Source organism: Garra rufa, chromosome 5, assembly GCF_049309525.1.
Source record: "Garra rufa chromosome 5, GarRuf1.0, whole genome shotgun sequence".
In the NCBI taxonomy this organism is placed as follows: Eukaryota; Metazoa; Chordata; class Actinopteri; order Cypriniformes; family Cyprinidae; genus Garra; species Garra rufa.
The window spans coordinates 3,782,279-3,800,502 of NC_133365.1; the positions used below are offsets into that span (position 1 = coordinate 3,782,279).

At 34.2% G+C, this 18,224-nt stretch overlaps 1 protein-coding gene across 2 annotated transcripts in view; it reads left to right on the forward strand.

Annotated features, from left to right (window-relative positions):
- dlg4a (discs, large homolog 4a (Drosophila)) overlaps window positions 1-18,224 on the forward strand; it is a 72,150-nt gene that overhangs the window by 26,475 nt on the left and 27,451 nt on the right. The window contains exons 2-8 of one of the 2 annotated variants that reach the window (XM_073839541.1): window positions 2,687-2,740; window positions 3,391-3,441; window positions 5,105-5,229; window positions 13,429-13,598; window positions 14,979-15,115; window positions 17,474-17,648; window positions 17,747-17,885. In XM_073839541.1, the coding sequence (XP_073695642.1) occupies window positions 2,687-2,740; window positions 3,391-3,441; window positions 5,105-5,229; window positions 13,429-13,598; window positions 14,979-15,115; window positions 17,474-17,648; window positions 17,747-17,885 (851 nt within the window). The remainder of the gene's footprint in view (window positions 1-2,686; window positions 2,741-3,390; window positions 3,442-5,104; window positions 5,230-13,428; window positions 13,599-14,978; window positions 15,116-17,473; window positions 17,649-17,746; window positions 17,886-18,224) is intronic. The other variant, XM_073839543.1, reaches the window with a different exon arrangement.

Genomic DNA, 18,224 nt, shown 5'->3' on the forward strand with positions numbered 1-18,224 from the left:
GCTTATTTATTGAGCTTTCATGTGATCTATACATCTCAGTTTTGTAAAATTTTACCTTATGACTGGTTTTGTGGTCCAGGGTCACATATTAGGTTGTCTCCAGATATTGTAAGCTTCAAATCTCATCTTAAGACATATTTTTATTCAAGTATATGTCACAGTCTGGCTGGGTTGAGGAGTGGAGATGGAGGAGGAAAACCAGAGTAAATGAATGAATGAATGAATGAATGAATGAATGAATGAATGAATGAATGAATGAATGAAGTTTATTAAAATAAAAACTGCAAAATGAACAAATAAACAAAACCGGGAGCAGGAACATCAACATTGACCGACAAACGGGGTGTGCAAACACAGACTCATAAATACACTGAAACGGGGGCGTGGTCACAAACAAGATAACAGGATAACGAGGGGGAAATACAAATATGGGCAAGAATAAACCAACTGAACATGAACCAAAAGGGGGAGACAAGGACTAAACCAAAATGACTATGAAACATAAGGGGAGAAAACACTGGGAGAACAGAACAGAACAAGACATAATCCTGACATATAAGTGTATGCATGTGTGTAATTTTTGCATTGAAATTGTTGAATATTGTTTTGTGAAGTTATGTTTGAATTGTACAGCTCTTTTCGCTGTTGTAAACGTGCTTTAGAAATAAAATTGCCTTGCCTTGACTTGCCTCAAAAAAACTCATTGTGCATGATTTATAAGCCTGTTTCCTCATGGGGACCTAAGAAATGTCCTTGTGGGGACATTTGGTCCCCATAACATGATGAATACCAGGTGCACACACACACACACACACACACACACACACACACACACACACACACACACACGTTCTTCCTGTGGCTGCTCATCTCTCTCAGATGTGTCTCTCCTTGGGCAGTGGAAGCCATGGGGCAGTGAGCACTTGAATGAGTTTCTGTCGGCGTGTGTAGTTGAGTGTGTGCTAATGTGATCATGTGGGCGGCTGCAGCGCCCTGTAATAAAAGGCAGTAGTTTGGAACTGAGCTGGAGGCAGTACTGCTTGTTTGTGTGTGTGTGTGTGTGTGTGTGTGTGTGCCTCTAATCACATTTATTGGAAAGCAATAGAGGTGCTAGCAGATGTTACAGCTTTAAATTGCTTGTAGTGTGTATGTGAGTTGTAATAGAGGGTTGTGCAAGTTGTAGTACAGCTTATCAGTTGATGTATGTGCTGTTTGCTATCGCATTATTTCAATGGAAAGACCTGCAAAACTGTTGAGTCTTCTAGAAATCTTGGCTGTTTTAAAAGAAATACTGGTTTACTGCTTATATATACAATAACCATTCAAACGTTTGGGCCAGTAAGATTTTTATTTTATTATTTTATTTGGCAAGGATGCATTCATTTTTAATAAAAAGTGACATTTATAATGTTAAAAAAGATTATGTTTCAAATAATGTATCACAGTTTTAACACAAATATTGGGGAGCACAACATTTCAACATTGATAATAATGAGTAATGTTTCTTGAGCAGCAAATCTGCATATTAGAATGATTTCTGAAGGATCATATGACACTGAAGACTGCATGAATGATACTGAAAATTCAGCTTTGATCACAGAAATTAACTATATTTTAACATACATTGATTTGTTTAACATATATTGAAATGAAAATTCTTTGCAAGCCGAAGTTAAAATTACACACTGGGTCTGAAGGTTGATTACTGAACATGGTTTTTTCGTGTTTTTCCGCCATGCATTTTGCCAATTTATTTCACTATTGCATAAATCAAATAGCCAATATTTGCTTTTTACAGTTTTGTCTTGCTTTTCAAAGAAAAAAAATACAATTACAAAACAACAATTTAAAAATATTGATTTAACACTGAACATTTTATAACATTTTAGTAGAAATTGTAGCTTACCAACAAACCACAATTTAACTTAAAATGAATAAGTTAGTAAAATAATATTCTTTGGCCATTTTTAAGACCCCCTTCTTGAATCAGGCATGTGTTTTCAATGTACAAATAAATACAGCCTTGCTGAGCAAAGCAGAATGTTATAATAAATGTATTAATAGAGCTGTTGTTATGATTGTTATCATTATTTTTGTCTTACTTTTTTTTATTTTATTTTACAGAACAACAGTAAAATAATAATACTAACATTTATGAATGTTGACTTTTATTTTGGGTGGAAACCCGCAAGAAAACCTCAGTAGCAGCAGATTTATGAATGATTCTCATCTTTGGACTTTGAACCCCGGCTAATTCGCTGGTGCAGTGCTGAAAGAATAAATACAATTGGTGCGTGTATTAGACAACATAACATTCTGTAGTTTATTTACTAATGGTTTAAGGCCATTTGGAGATTTCAGTCACCGAAAGAGCTTTTTGTTATTTTCAGCCGAATAATTTCAGTTGCCAAACATTCGGTGCATCCCTATTGATTTGTACTGTGTTTTTGATCAAATGAATGCAGCCTTGGTGAGCAAAAGAGACTTACCAAGCCCAAACTTTTGAACACTACTATAGTAGGCCATCAAGATATTCAGCATGCATACCGAAAAATTGCTTACTGTGCACAGTGTGCATACTGCGTCCAGCAAATTAGGTCCAAGTAGTAGCGTTGTGTATTCCAGACATAGTCATTATGTGTAATAAGCACTGCGCTGAACATTCCCTCTCTCTTTCCTCCTGCAGGCGAACTCTCCACCGGTAGTGGTAAATACAGACACGCTGGATGGCTCACCTTATGTAAGTATTGTGCATATTTTAGTCTTTGCATCTAGAAATAATTAGTGGTGCAGACAGGAATGATAGCTCAAACCAAGAATACCCTGACAATGATAGTAATAATGCCCTGGCAGACACCTACAGTGCCCTTGTTGGAGCTCACAGCACCCTGGCAATCACATATCAAGTTCTGGGTTATGGGTTGGTGTGATTTTGCCACATTTTCTTAATCCTGAAACAGCATTTCTATCCAAAAACATATTATAACTCACTAAATTGAACTTTAACCATAACTTACCCTAAATAACAGGTGAATAAGAATGGTGTAGAAGTCAACTGACACAAGTTTTGAACAGTAAAACAACATTTATATTTTCTACAGAAACTTATGCATCATAATGGCTGTTGTGGTCTCTATAAGGTGAAACGGACCACTTGCAGGAAAATAAATGCAATGCTCAATATAGAAATTGTAGGAATTCATTTAAAAATGCTGTTAAAAACCTGTTTTTATTAGCTGGATCAGCCCAAAAAATACATTTTTAGCATGAAAGGAAAAACATTTATGATTCAGTTGTTGTTTTACTGCTGATTAAAAACTGTATGTCTGTTATATAATACATGTCTTGAGCTGACGTCTTAATGGTTTTGACTCTGTTCTTGTCTTGTAGGTCAATGGAGCAGAAGGAGAGATTGAATATGAAGAGATTACGTTGGAAAGGGTAAGTACAAACAAGTACAGTCATGTATCATAGCATTATCTTTTTTAACAGAGGTCATTCTATGTAATGGGTGCCTTATCTGCTTTGACAAATTGTATATATCTTTAATTTTTTAACATAATTACATTTTAGTACAATTTGTACGATTTTAAATAACCCTTGTGAAAAAGAAGCATACTTATTAAATTAAATGTGCATTTGTTGTGTACTTCAAATCTTAAAAGTGCATTTTTAAAATTAGAATATAATATAGATATAGAAAAAGGCCACTTAAGTGTGCTTAAAAAGAGACACTTTCATGACTTTTTAAAACACTTAAGTGCAAATGTAATCAAATTAAAATACTTTTTGTTTTACTGGCTCCATTTTAAATAATTGTTTTGTCATGATTAAAAGAAGTAAATTATGTAAAATACTTTAAATGTAATAAATTACAACTCTATCCATATCATTAGTTACATAATTACACATACAGTCAAACCAAAAAATATTCAAACACCAGATATAATTTTTTTATATTTTTACCAGTGGGTGCAGGACACTATAGTTTATTTATGCAAGTGAAGATAGCAAAATAAAGAAAACTTTATACCCATAAATAGTATAATGGGTATAAAGTTGTATATTGTACAAATTTGAGACCAAAAAATAGATTTGACACTGTGACCTGATTATGTTTTGTTACATACTTTTCTATCAAAGTTATCTAACATTATCAATATGAATTTGAGTTCTTGTCATATTGTATTACCGTTTTCTAAACTATAGCGAATAAACTGTGATAATGTGAGAAAAGTTGAAGGTGTTTAAATAAATTTTGGCTTCACTGTATATATAAATGCTATACAAGTTTCAATAGAAATTATATCAAAGTTTACCATAAATGCATTCAGAAGTACACTTTAACAAAGACAATGGAAGTACTTAAAAAATCACACATAAAAATATACTTAAGCAGATTCAAAAAAGCACTCCAAAGGTTCATTAATGGCATTTAATTTCATTTAATTACATTTTCATTGAACTGCAATTAACATGCAATTAAGTGCCTGAATACATTGCATTTAGTTTGCACTTACATATATTTATTAATCACTTCCAGAACAAAAAATAAATAAAAAATACAGATAATTTACTCACCCCTTTGTCATCCAAGATTTTCATGTCTTTCTTCATTTGTAAAGAAATTGTGTTTCAGGAACATTTCAGGGTTTCTCTCCATATAGTGGACTTCTATGGTGCCCCTGAGTTTGAACTTCTAAAATGCAGTTTAAATGCAGCTTCAAAGAGCTCTAAACAATCCCAGCTGAGGAAGAAGGGTTTTATCTAGAGAAATGAAACACTGGGTCGGTATTTCTGCAGTGATGTAGGATTTTGAAGTTGGACAAGAAAATGAGATGGGAGTTTGACATACCCTAACTGTACTAAACCGAAATACACAGAGGACGCAGAGCTAGACAAGACGTGCATTTGAGATTAAAAAGTTATAAATTGTCTTTTTTTTTTAGAAAATAACTGATCATTTTTGCTAGACAAGACCCTTTTTCCTAGGCTGGGATCCTTTTGACCTCTAAAGCCAAGTAGCAGAGCTTCAGTGTATGTAAATTAGAGACTGCCATTCAGTTGAATGTATGTGTGTGTGTGTGTGTGTGTGTGTGTGTAGGGGAACTCTGGGCTCGGCTTCAGTATCGCCGGAGGGACTGATAACCCTCATGTCGGAGACGACCCCAGCATCTTCATCACCAAGATCATTCCAGGAGGAGCCGCCGCACAAGACGGGAGACTCAGGTAACGCACAGACTGTATGCAGAATGCATATAAAGTGACCCTAACATTTATTTATACACTTAAAGGGGTCCTATTATGCTTTTTCACTTTTTGAATTTCAGCCAGTGTGTGGTATGTATGTTTGTATCTACAAACATCTATTTAAAACATTAGAATCACTTTACTAAAAAATCTAGTTTGCACAGTTATACACGGATCTTGCTGCTTTGTGAAGGGGCGTGGTAGGACTGAAACACCGTCTAAGCTGTCCACCAATCGCAACGCAGTAGCACTGCTGACCAATCACAACACATTTCGTTTTACGGAAGACGGACCTTCATCAAACCCGGAACTAATCGAGCCATTAGTGCCAGCCTGGGGAGAAAGCTATTGTAATAATGTAAATTATGTAAAAAATAAAGCATGCATGAGAGCATGTGCACAAAATAAAGACTTTGTAATAGAGCATAATAGGACCCATTTAAGTCACATTGACAAATGTATAAATGTCATTGCATTAGGTCATGCACTTTTTGTAAAATATGCCTTTCTTTAAGATTACTCCCACTTGGATTGACAGTAAGTTATCTAACACAATGACACTTATATATTTAAGTTATGACTTAGGTAAGACTGCACAATGAGTCATATTTGAATCATAACCACAATTTCTACTTCTCTCGATGTATTAAGCATGATTGGAAGACTGGTTATTTATACTGAAAATGTGCTAATTTAATTTAGAATTTGTGTTGTTTTGCATTGGTAACAAGCCTCCACAAGCTTTCATTATTTGTGGTTGCCAAATATCAAGAGTTTAAATCCCCCAATTAGAAAAGCTTTTTTTCTTTAACTGTATCCACTGGCATGTAGCGAGCAAGGTGGAGTGTTTTCAATTCATTCCTATGGAAGTTGAGCTAAAACGCTCTTGTGGTGTATTATGGGATTGAAAGCGATTCTGAGAAAGTGTTGAGAGCGAATGTTTGGCATTTCTCAACTTTATGCAAATCACGAGCGCTAAACAACCAATCGTTGTGAAAAGTAGGCAAGGCAAGATTTTGACAAGTGTTTGCAGAACTGGTGGATTACTGAGCTGAAATCACATATCATTGAAAAAGTCATGCAAAAGTAAAGTATGCTTTTATTACATGCCAGTGTTTCCTTGGCGAACCGCCATTAAAAGAAGACAATGAAACGCAAACAGGGTGTAAACATTGTTTTTCAGAGGCATGATCTGCCCTAAATTTGACACACCCCAAAGCAGTGGCGTTGTAGCGTTGCCAGCGGCACTGAGCGCGGATTTGACGCTGTGATTGAAACGCACCGTGATGAATACATTTTCTGCCTTGTGATTTACTTAATATTCCCAACCTGGCAATCGCACATGCTCTCTCACATTACAGAAAAAGTGCTGATGATCTGAAAACACTGCCAAATATGCAAGATGGAGTTTAATGATCTCTATTGAGATATTCTGCTCAACTAAAAGTCTAATACAGCCAGTGTATTTCTTTCACACAGTGATTTGTGATGTTTGCTAAACTAAATCTGTGCAATTCAGTGCTTAATTTGAGCCAGATCCTGCTCCGGAAAATGTCCGATTTTGGATTTGCGTTCTGGTGTTTGTTTTTAAAGATCTGGTATAAACAAGTGCATTAGATCGTGAGAGTGAGTGCGTGCATACGAGACAGAGCTAGCGCAGATATATGTAGATGTATTTGGAGGATTGGTATTCGACCAATCAGCTTTCTTAAGTTCAAAATCGCTCTCATTGATTGGTGCTTAGTCCTTAACCACTCTCTCCAAACGTGCACTGCTCACAAAATATATTTAGTGAGCAGCGGAATGTTTACAGAGAGAATGTAATATCAGAAATAATACCAAATCAAGCGAAATATTATAATGTATAAACATTATAAACACTATAAACATCACTATACGTTAGCTCCCCTGATTCCAAAGCAAATAATTTAAATGTAACGCTATTCAGAACAGAACAAGAATTTAAAAAAGCTAAGAAACCAAAACAAAGCGAAACTGAAAGTACTGAATTGCGCTGTAATTCGGCACAAATCCAAACGTTTCCATATTTGCATTAAAACAAAACAAAACATTTGTGCTTTTGTAAAATAAAGCAAATGAACAGGATGCGCATTCTGTCATCTCGGTTCTGCAATCTTATGTAAAAGTACAATAGTTCTGAGTACAATCCAGTGCTTAATTTGAGCCAGATCCTGCTCTGGAAAATGTCCTATTTTGGATTTTTGCGTTCTGGTGTTTGTTTTTAAAGTTCTGGTATAAACAAGTGCATTAGATCGTGACAGTGAGTGCGTGCATACGAGACAGAGCAAGCATGGATTTATGTAGATGTATTTGGAGGATTGGTATTCGACCAATCAGCTTTCTTAAGTTCAAAATCGCTCTCATTGATTGGTGCTTAGTCCTTAACCACTCTCTCCAAACGTGCACTGCTCGCAAAATATATTTAGTGAGCAGCGGAATGTTTAGAGAGAGATAATAATACCAAATCAAGCAAAATATTATAATGTATAAACATTATAAACACTATAAACATCCCTATACGTTAGCTCCCCTGACTCCAAAGCAAATAATTTAAATGTAACGCTATTCATAACAGAACAAGAATGGAAAAAAAAATATATATATATAAAGCTAAGAAACCAAAACAAAGCGAAACTGAAAGTAGCAGGCGTTGGGCTCACGCTGTAATTCGTTTTCATGTTTTCATATTTGCAATGAAACAAAACAGAACATTTGTGCTTTTGTAAAATAAAGCAAATGAACAGGATGCAGAAAAAAAAAATAGTGACTAATAATTGTGATTATATTTTAGAGCTAAATAATCGTGATTAACCGTTTAACCACTGTCGCACACCCCTTTATTTAATTTTACGGTCACTGTATGTGTACTGTATATGCTCACACTCATAATCGCATTGTCGCAGTTAAATATCTCAGTGGATGTACTAGTGATGCATTTATAATGGGACCAGCTGGGGTTCCTGCTAACAAACGCAGTTTTACCCCAGAGCTTTCCAGCACATCCACACACTGCAGGAGAAATTAAGCAGACAGAAATAGCACAGAAAGAAAGAGAGACAGAGAGACAGAGAAAGGGAAGAGATGGACAGAAATAGGAGATCGGTAAGTTCACCCAAAAATGAAAATTCGGTCATTATTTCTTCACCGTCATGTTGTTCCAAATCCATACGAGTCGGATCTTTTCAGTGATCCAATTAACACGGCAGTCAGAGCGATCGCTGCTGGAGTGAAACAGCTCACTGGAGGTGAGGACTTTCAGTGAATAATGACTTATTTCGATCTGTTCATCAAATCATACAGGTTTGTAGTGACATGTTGGTTGGTTAATGATGAGAGAACTATTGGCTTTAACCACACAGCTGGAGTCAAACACACACACAGTGTCAAAGCTGATGGAGCTGTTTTATGCTGTCCTCTGCTCTTCTCTGCAGACAGTTGAGGTTCATTACTTATGGCAGTGCTGGGACCAAATGGACTGTAGTTTAGAAAGACAGAAACATTTCTCTTTTCCCCCTACAGTGTGATTTTACAAGCGAATGAGAATACTCGCCGTTCCAGAATTAATGTGATACTTTGAAAAGATACTATGTGTATCTTCATTCTCTGCACTGCAAGTACACTCTTAAAATAAAGATGCTTCAGGATGCCATAGAAGAACCTTTTTTGTCTAAATGGTTCCATAAAGAACCTTTAACATCTGAAGAACCTTTCTGTTTCACAAAAGGTTCTTTGTGGCGAAAGAAGGCTCTTCAGAATCTAAAAAGGTAAGAAAGAACCTTTAAAGAACCCTTGACTAAATGGTTCTTTGTGGAACCAAAAATGGTTCTTCTATGCATGGCATTGCTGTGAAGAACCTTTTAAAGCACCTTTATTTTTAAGAGTGTTACACTACCAGTTAAAAGTTTTTGAACAGTAAGAGATTTAATGCTTTTAAAAGAAGTCTCTTCCACTCACTAAGCCTGTATTTATTTAATCCAAAATACAGCAAAAGCAGTACATTTTTACAATTTAAAATAACTTTTTTCTATTTGAATATATTTTAAAATGTAATTTAACTCCAAACTTTTGCAACATTACAAAATGTTTTTATTTCAGATAAATGCTGATCTTTGGATTATTCTATTCATCAAAAAATCCTGAAAAATTCAACTGTTATAATAATAATAATAATAATAATAATAATGAAAATGTTTCTTGAACAACAAATCAGCATATTAGAATGATTTCTGAAGGATCATGTGACACTGAAGACTGGAGTCGATGATGTTGAAAATTCAGCTTTGATCACAGGAATAACTTACATTTTAAAATATATTGAAACAGAAAGCAATTATTTAAAATAGTAAAAATATTTAACAATATTACTGCTTTTGCTGTATTTTGGATTAGATAAATGCAGGTTTGGTGAGCTGAAGACGCTTCTTTAAAAACATTAAAAATCGTACTATTCAAAAACTTGAGTACATAGTACACATTATAAAATTATAATCAAATAATTGAATACACGTGATAATAATGATATTTCACATTCGTAGTAAACACACATATAACGTATAACACTGCATAATTGTCACATTTCACAAAAAATGAACTCTTTTTTTAATGGTATGGATAAATTATATGTTTTCTTTCATGTGAAATATTCCTTCAATTGTAGTATAAATGAAGTCCACACAGCAAAAATGTTTGTAATTGTTATAGAAAATGTTACAATTAAAACATGGTAATTAGTTAACTGTTATAATATACAGTGAAAAACTTAAAATGGTTTCAAATTGCATAATTTTACTGTAAAATAATGTCAAATTTATGTGTACATTAAAAACACATGCCTGATTTAAGAAGGGGGTCTTAAAAATGGCCGAATATTATTTTACAATCTTATTAATTTAAAGTTAAATTGTGGTTTTGTTGGTAGGCTATAATGTCTACTGGTATGGTAAAAATGTTCAGTGGTAAATAGATATTTAAAATTGTTGTTTTGTAATTATTATTTTTTTCTTTTAAAAGCAAGATAAAACTGTAAAAAGCAAATATTGGCTATTTAATTTATGCATTGGTGAAATAAATTGGCAAAATGCATGGGGGAAAACACGAAAAACCGTGTTTGGTCAGCTTCGGCCAAGAATTTCCATTTCGGTGCATCCCTATGAAATATCTTAATTCTATTTTTCTACTTTCTTGGTGATCAGTGGTAATTAGAGGGCTTTGTGATTAATATTTCTGAGCAGTTATTTCCAGAAATGTGTATTGACAGTCAGTCGTCACAGTGGCTCTTATACTCCCACTCTCTGTAATCTCTGCTTTATGTTTCTGCATGACAGCACAACGAGTGCTGCGTTTGCATTTCTGAAAGCTAAGGAATATTTGTGATGTTTTGTCGAGTTGTCAGTTTCAGTGAAATGTCTTTTGTCAGATGCTGTTGAGCTCTGTGAGAAAATGCTCTGCTTTAGAAAAGAGCAGGTAAAAAGAGAACATGGTGTAGTTTACTGCACCGTAATAAACATAATAGTACTCTTGTATTAAAAAATTCATGTGTGTACTCACCCTCAGGTTATTCTTAACCCGTATCATTTTTTTCTTCTGTGAAACACAAAAGAAGACGTTTTGCAGAATGTCCTGCCCGCTCTTGAATGAGGCCTATTGTGGTTGAACTCTACTAAGGACAAAATGTACTATAAAATGAGTCATGTACTGTAAAACAAATCTTCTAAAGTCATACAATAGCTTTGTGTGAAGAACAAGACATTTAATCCTGCTCTGCTCATAGCTCTCAAATCTCAAAGCATGACATAACTAGAATTATCCTGAAAAGGCAAAAACAAGACAACAAGAACAAATGTCAGAATCAAATGTCACGGGTGCGCACTCACTGACTCACAGATTTTCAAACAGTTTTACAGTATGTTATACTGTTTCAAAATGCATATATATATTTTAATATTTTGGTGGTTTATCACTAGGGTCAAAGTGTCAAATGCATTATCATAACAAAAGCATTTTCAAAATTGTGATCTGGTAAAGCCATGAAGCTCATCTCAATTTTGTAATGTTGGTTCAGTTTTATTAAACAGACATGTATTATAAAAAACAGAAAGTGATGTATTTGTTTATACAAATCAATAAAACACTAACTATATTATTTAGATGATATTTAACACAAATTATACAGATACATCATATTTAACCCTGTATAGCCTGACCTATAAGAGTTTAAAAGATGATCAAATCTCTGTATATTTTATGGTGGAGGACAAACATACAATACAGTGCATTAACAAATAAGCATTGATTTATATTTGATGTATTCTATTTGCATTTAAACATGAACAAAAAAAAAACATATTGCTTCATATGGTTAATGATTTGTACATTGCATTTAATATATTTAATTGACTTCCTGCACTTGGTTTGTACACAATTATTTTGCAATTGGTTTAGTTGTTTCAAAATTTTTACAAAACGTAGTCTCTCGTATCACTGTGATTTTTAACTGAATTAATGAGATTTTTTTGCAGGCCAGCATAAATGGTTGAAACAAATTGTTAAGAAAGTTATGTTTCCTCATTGCTAAATCAATGTCAGAACAATGAGAACTTATGAACAGAAGAATAGAACTTAAGACTTAGGAACCTGAACTTTCAGAATAAAAAACATATCAAAATACATGTACTCCATGAAACCAGTGAAAAACAACTCACTCTGAAACAGTAATTTTTTCAGCCATAGATGCTAAAATATGTCTTTTTTGTTTTCACTAACTAGCTAAAAAAGTTTGTCAAGACCAACTTTAAGTTGGCTTGAGAAAGCTGGACCTGGAAGTTTGAAAAAGTGTATACGTTTTAGGTTTGATGGTTTTCAGTCTAAAATAGTTTGAAGTTTAAAGTAGTTTTAAAAGGTTAAAGTTTGAATATTTTGAAACCAATACAGTCTGTTAGAGATAGATAGATGTAGTTAACATGATTCTAGCATTAGCATGTTTCTAGCATGATTAGCATGTTACTAGCATGTTGTTAGCATGATTCCAGCATGATAAGCATGCTACTAGCATGTTTATAGCATGTAGTTAGCATTATTCTAGCATGATTAGCATGTTACTAGCATGTTTCTAGCATGTAGTTAGCTTGATTCTAGCATGATTAGCATGTTACTAGCATGATTAGCATGTTACTAGCTTGTTGTTAACATTATTCTAGCATGATAAGCATGTTACAAGCATGTTTCTAGCATGTAGTTAACATGGTTCTAGCATGATTAGCATGTTTTTAGCATGACTAACATGTTACTAGCATGTTGTTAGCATGATTCTAGCATGATAAACATGGCACTAGCATGTTTCTAGCATGTAGTTAGCATGACTCTAGAATGATTAGCTTGTTACTAGCATGTTTCTAGCATTATTCTAGCATGATAAGCATGTTACTAGCACGTTTTAGCATGTTTTAGCATGTTTCTAGCATTATTCTAGCATGATAAGCATGTTACTAGCATGTTTTAGCATGATTAGCATGTTTCTAGCATGATTAGCATGTTACTAGCCTAGTGTTTCTAGCATCTGAATATCTGGGCTGAGTTTGTAGTTTGTAGAGTTAAAGCTCTAGAAGGAGCAGCAGTCAGAAATGTTAGTCTCAGAATAAGAATAACTGTAAGTTTGAATAGCATTTCAGTAAGTTGGGTTTCTCAAGTCTACTTAAATATATCGAAACCCATGAAGGATCCAGTAACATAATCTCTGGCGTGGAGAAATAGCAGCATGCGGGATGAAATTGGAAACAGAACTTGTTTATTATACATTGACAAGCCTGTCATTGGATTCAGGAGCTGATGCTGACAGTCAGCCAATGGCCATGGTTATTGCCTGATGTCCATAATCTCAGAATGGACAAATATCAGCCGATTTGTTCCTGTGTGAATACATTTCTACTGCCTCAGTGTGCTGCATTAGAAAGTCAGTGAATATTAACCGTGTGTTGGTGTATTCTGTGAGGAATTAATATAATTGAACATCTTTTATATCTTGCACATCAGAAAATAATGCCATTTTTAATTCAAAACTTCTAATTTTGTGGCAGCTGTCAGTTCAGAGGTTCATTTATGGCTGAGCACTGACAGATGTTGCCTTAATAACTTTTTTTTCCATTTCTCTCTCTCTCTCAGAGTAAATGACAGCATTCTCTTCGTGAATGACGTCGATGTTCGGGAGGTGACCCACAGTCAGGCGGTGGAGGCTCTGAAGGAGGCGGGCGCTATCGTCAGACTCTATGTATTACGCAGGAAACCCATCGCTGAGAAAGTCACCGAGCTCAAGCTCATCAAAGGGCCAAAAGGTAAAGTCTCTATTTATCATTCACATATCATTCAGCAGATGCTATTATCCAAAGTGACTGACAAATGCAGAATACAGCAGAATGATTCATCACAATGACTTATAAACCTACTGTGAGATAGATGGTTCTTAATCAGTGGTGTATGCTTTTGTTGACACCATTTGCTTGCATTATTACAACACCAGTGGAATTTGTGGGTAAAAACTACATTACCCAGGATGCTGTGCAGAAAGCTCCACCAATCAGAAAGTCCCTGTAAGGAAACTGTGATCAAAAAGCACTGAAGCAAAGTGAATGATGTGATCAAATCTCATTACACTCTGAAAACACTCTTATATTTTTTTCTTTTATATTGATTTATCAAGGGGAGACACTGCACCTGTTAACTTTGAGATTTGGTGTTTCATAAAGTGTTTTTTCAGACTAGTGGAAAGAAAACACCCAAAAGACACCTTTAAGTGTTTCTTTTATAGCACTTTATCTATGTGTGTCAATAGATTTCAATTACAATACAGATTTTAATCAAAATGAGTTTTTTCTAGTAGCACTTACACACATCAAACTTTACATGTTTATTCCTGTCTATATCCTAAAGGTTTTTACAGACGGATTTGTTCATATATAATTTGCTTGATTCTATTTATTCTATGTTTTCTGCCTGTTCTAAGTATTTTCTAATTCCCTCTGTAAAAACATTTGACTCTAATATGTCAAAAAAAAATTTAAACAAGAATTTTGAAACTGATTACATCCAGTGTTAAGATTTTTGTATGCAAATGTATGCAAATCAGTGCATATTTTATTAAATAATAGCTCATTTGCATATTAAAACCTAACATTTTAGAAAACTTGTAATACAAAAAATGATTGCAATTATCAATGTAATCAATCAACTGGGTAAGTAAGGTGATAACTATTAGTTATTTTTTTTACCCTGTTCACCTGCAGTGTCTCGTCTTAAATCATTTTTACTTTTTTTGCAATGCTTTATAGGATTGTTGTTCTTAGTTATGAAGTACACAGTCTTAAAGGGATAGTTCACCCAAAAATGAAAATTCCGTCATTAATTGTTCACCTTCATATCGTTCCAAACCCGTAAGACCTGGATTCATCTTCAAAACACAAATTTATTTTTGATCAAATCCAAAATCCGAAAGCAATGTAATTACCAAATTCAAGGCATAGAACATCAGTGGTTCCACCTTAATTTTCTAAAGCTGTGAGAACACTTTTTGTACACAAAGAAAACTAAATAACAACTTTATTCAACTATTTCTTCTTCCCTATCAGTCATGCATTCACAAAAGTAAAAAATTGTTGAATAAAGTCATTATTTTTGTTTATGAAGAGAATATGTGACCCTTGTTGTTTGTGTCTCAGGGCTAGGCTTCAGTATAGCGGGTGGTGTGGGGAACCAGCACATCCCTGGAGACAACAGCATTTATGTCACCAAGATCATCGAGGGAGGAGCGGCACATAAAGATGGACGACTACAGATCGGTGATAAGATACTGGCGGTAAGACGACGCATATAAATCACTGATGAGATCTGACATGTGTAAAGATAGACTGTGTTAAACTGGAGCAACATCACTGTGCTGTCGCTGTGGGGTTGTGTGAAATGGGCTCTTCAATGCTGCCACCTGCCGATCACAGGAGGAACTACAGGCAGGTTGTGCAAAAGCAAATTTATCTTATTTGATTTACATGCATTTTCTATAGGTTTGTTGCCACTATTGATGCAGAAATTGCAAACTGCAACTTTAAACACAACTTTAAATCTTTAGACGTAATTTCCGTAATCCATAAGTACTTCTATTGTCTTTGCAAACGAAAGTACTGACAAGCATTTATCATAAACTAGAATATACTTTAATGCCTTTTCTATGGAAACTTGTATGCCATTGCATAATTACAGAATTGTTATGATGAAGTTGCAGATTACATGTGTTATTTTAGTGTCACTATTATAGATTTTATTAATATTTTGACTGATTTTATATTTTTTGTTTGAAGTTTTAGTATTATTGTTGTGTATTTTTGTCATTTTGAGTAGTTTTTGTTTAAAGGGAGACACTGCAGGCAAAAACTCAGTTTGAGATTTTGGGCTTTTTGGTTTTTCATTTAGTGTTTTTTTTTTTTTTTTTTCAGATTAGTGGAAGGAAAAAAATCCAAAAAACACCATTAAGTGTTTGTTTTATAGGACTTTATCTATTTGTGTCAATAGATTTCAATTACAATACATCATTTTAAAGGCCGTTTTCTCAAAATGAGGTTTTTCTTCTACACTGAGCCATAAATCTCCACTTCAGTAGCACTTTGCAACTTTACATTTTTATCCCTGTCTGTATCCTGAAGGTTTTTACAGAGGGATTTGTTCATATATAATTTGCTTGATTTTATACAACACTTTATTTCCCCAAAAATGATAAAAAAAAATATAGTGTTTCATGTCTGTTCAAAGTTTTTTCTCAATTGGCGTGACGAAATGAGATACCCAAAAAAGTCCCTCTGTAAAATCTTTTGACTCTGATATTTCAAAACAATTTAAACAAGATTTTTGAAACTGACTTCATCCAGTGTTTAGGTTTTTGTACCAGAAATTTATGCAAATTAGCGCATATTTCATTAAATAATGGCTCATTTGCATATTTAAACAACATTTTAGACAACGTGTAATGCAAAAAATGTTTGCAATTACTACATTTTACTACATCAAACCTTTATTTTATTATATTTGTGTTTTATTTCAGTTATTGCTAATTTTAAGTAACACAAATGTTTTTCAGTTTTAGTTAACTATAGTAACCCTGTAATTTAGTACATTTTAAATATATTAACATGTAATGTCAAATATCACACTACAGTTAAAATTTAATTGTACTTTACATGTATGTATGTATGTTAGTCAACACATCAAAATATGTGCACTTCTTTAAAGCACCACAAAAGATTATTAAAACGTTGAGCTTTTAAATGTACATTTAAATTTTAATTTACATTATTGCAAAGTGCTCTTATAAAAATGTACTTGAGTGTGTCAAGAAACATGTTCATGAAAGTTTAAAAGTTTACATTAAGTACACTGCAAGTTTTTTTTTTTTTCAATTATTCTTTTAAAGGAACATTCCACTTTTTTTGGAAATAGGCTCATTCTCCAAGTCCTCTCGAGTTAATAAGTAGAGTTTCACCGTTTTGAAATCCATTCAGCCGTTCTCCTGTTCTGGCGATATCACTTTTAGCATAGCTTAGCATAGATCATTGAATCCTATTAGACCAATAGCATCACATTCAAAAATGACCAACGAGTTTCGATATTGGTCCTATTTATAAAAACTTGACTCTTCTGCAGTTATATCGTGTACTAAGACCGGCGGAAAATGGGAACTAATTTCAGGCGCTGCGTGATATTACTGCGCCTGCTTCGGCCATATTACGGCAGCATACTTCCTTGATTATTACGCCGGAATGGAAATGTAGTTCCTAATCTTATCAGCCTAGAAAAATTGCATCTTTACATTTTCCGCCGGTCTTAGTACACAATATAACTACAGAAGAGTCAAGTTTTAAATAGGACAAATATTGAAACTCGTTGGTTATTTTTGAACGCGATGCTATTGGTCTCATAGGATTCAATGATCTATGCTAAGCTATGCTAAAAGTGATATCGCCAGAACAGAAGAACGGCTGAATGGATTTCAAAACGGTGAAATTCAACTTATTAACTCGGGGGGAGTTGGAGAATGAGCCTATTTCCAAAAAAAAGTGGAGTGTTCCTTTAAGATCTCAAGTACACTACAAGTGCACATTCAATATAATGCATTTCTGTTTAATGAGAGACACTAGCCTCATAGAGTCAATCTGTGCATCTGCAGGTGAATAATGTGTGTCTGGAGGATGTGATGCATGAGGACGCGGTGGGCGCGCTGAAGAACACAGCAGAGGTGGTCTACCTCAGAGTGGCGAAGCCAAACAACCTGTACCTTACCAACAACTACAACCCACCAGACCTCACAAGCAGTGAGTACACAACAAACGGAACACTGAGAAGTATGTTTCTAGTAAAAGTCTTCAATAACTTTCAAGATTCAATGACAGTCCTTGGTGAATCCAGCATTCACTCATTCCTGTGTGTGCTCACTCTTCAGCGTACTCTCCACATCTGGACACGGACCTTGGACATCCAAACTTCCTGGCCTCGGATTACCCACAAGCCCTCACTCCCACCTCACCAAGCCGCTTTTCTCCTGTGCTGCATGGCTTGATGGGAGATGACGACTTACCCAGGTAACTGGAAGCTTATAATTCAGCAGTTCCTGCACGATCGATGGTTTCAATAAATGGGAAGGATTTAAAACAGAGCTCTTATAATCTTAGTATCACTGAGATACTCAATAATTATTATAGTTTAATTAACAGTTTTTATTAACATTTAGATTTTTTTTGTATATATTTTTTTAATAGATTTGAATTATTATTATTATTATTTTTTTACAATTTTACTGTTTTCATTTTAACTTGCTACTCATGCTAACAACATGTTAGTAACTTGTTAGTTACTAACATGCTAAAACATCAATCATGCTAACATGTTAATAACATGCTAATCATGGAATAATAAAATGG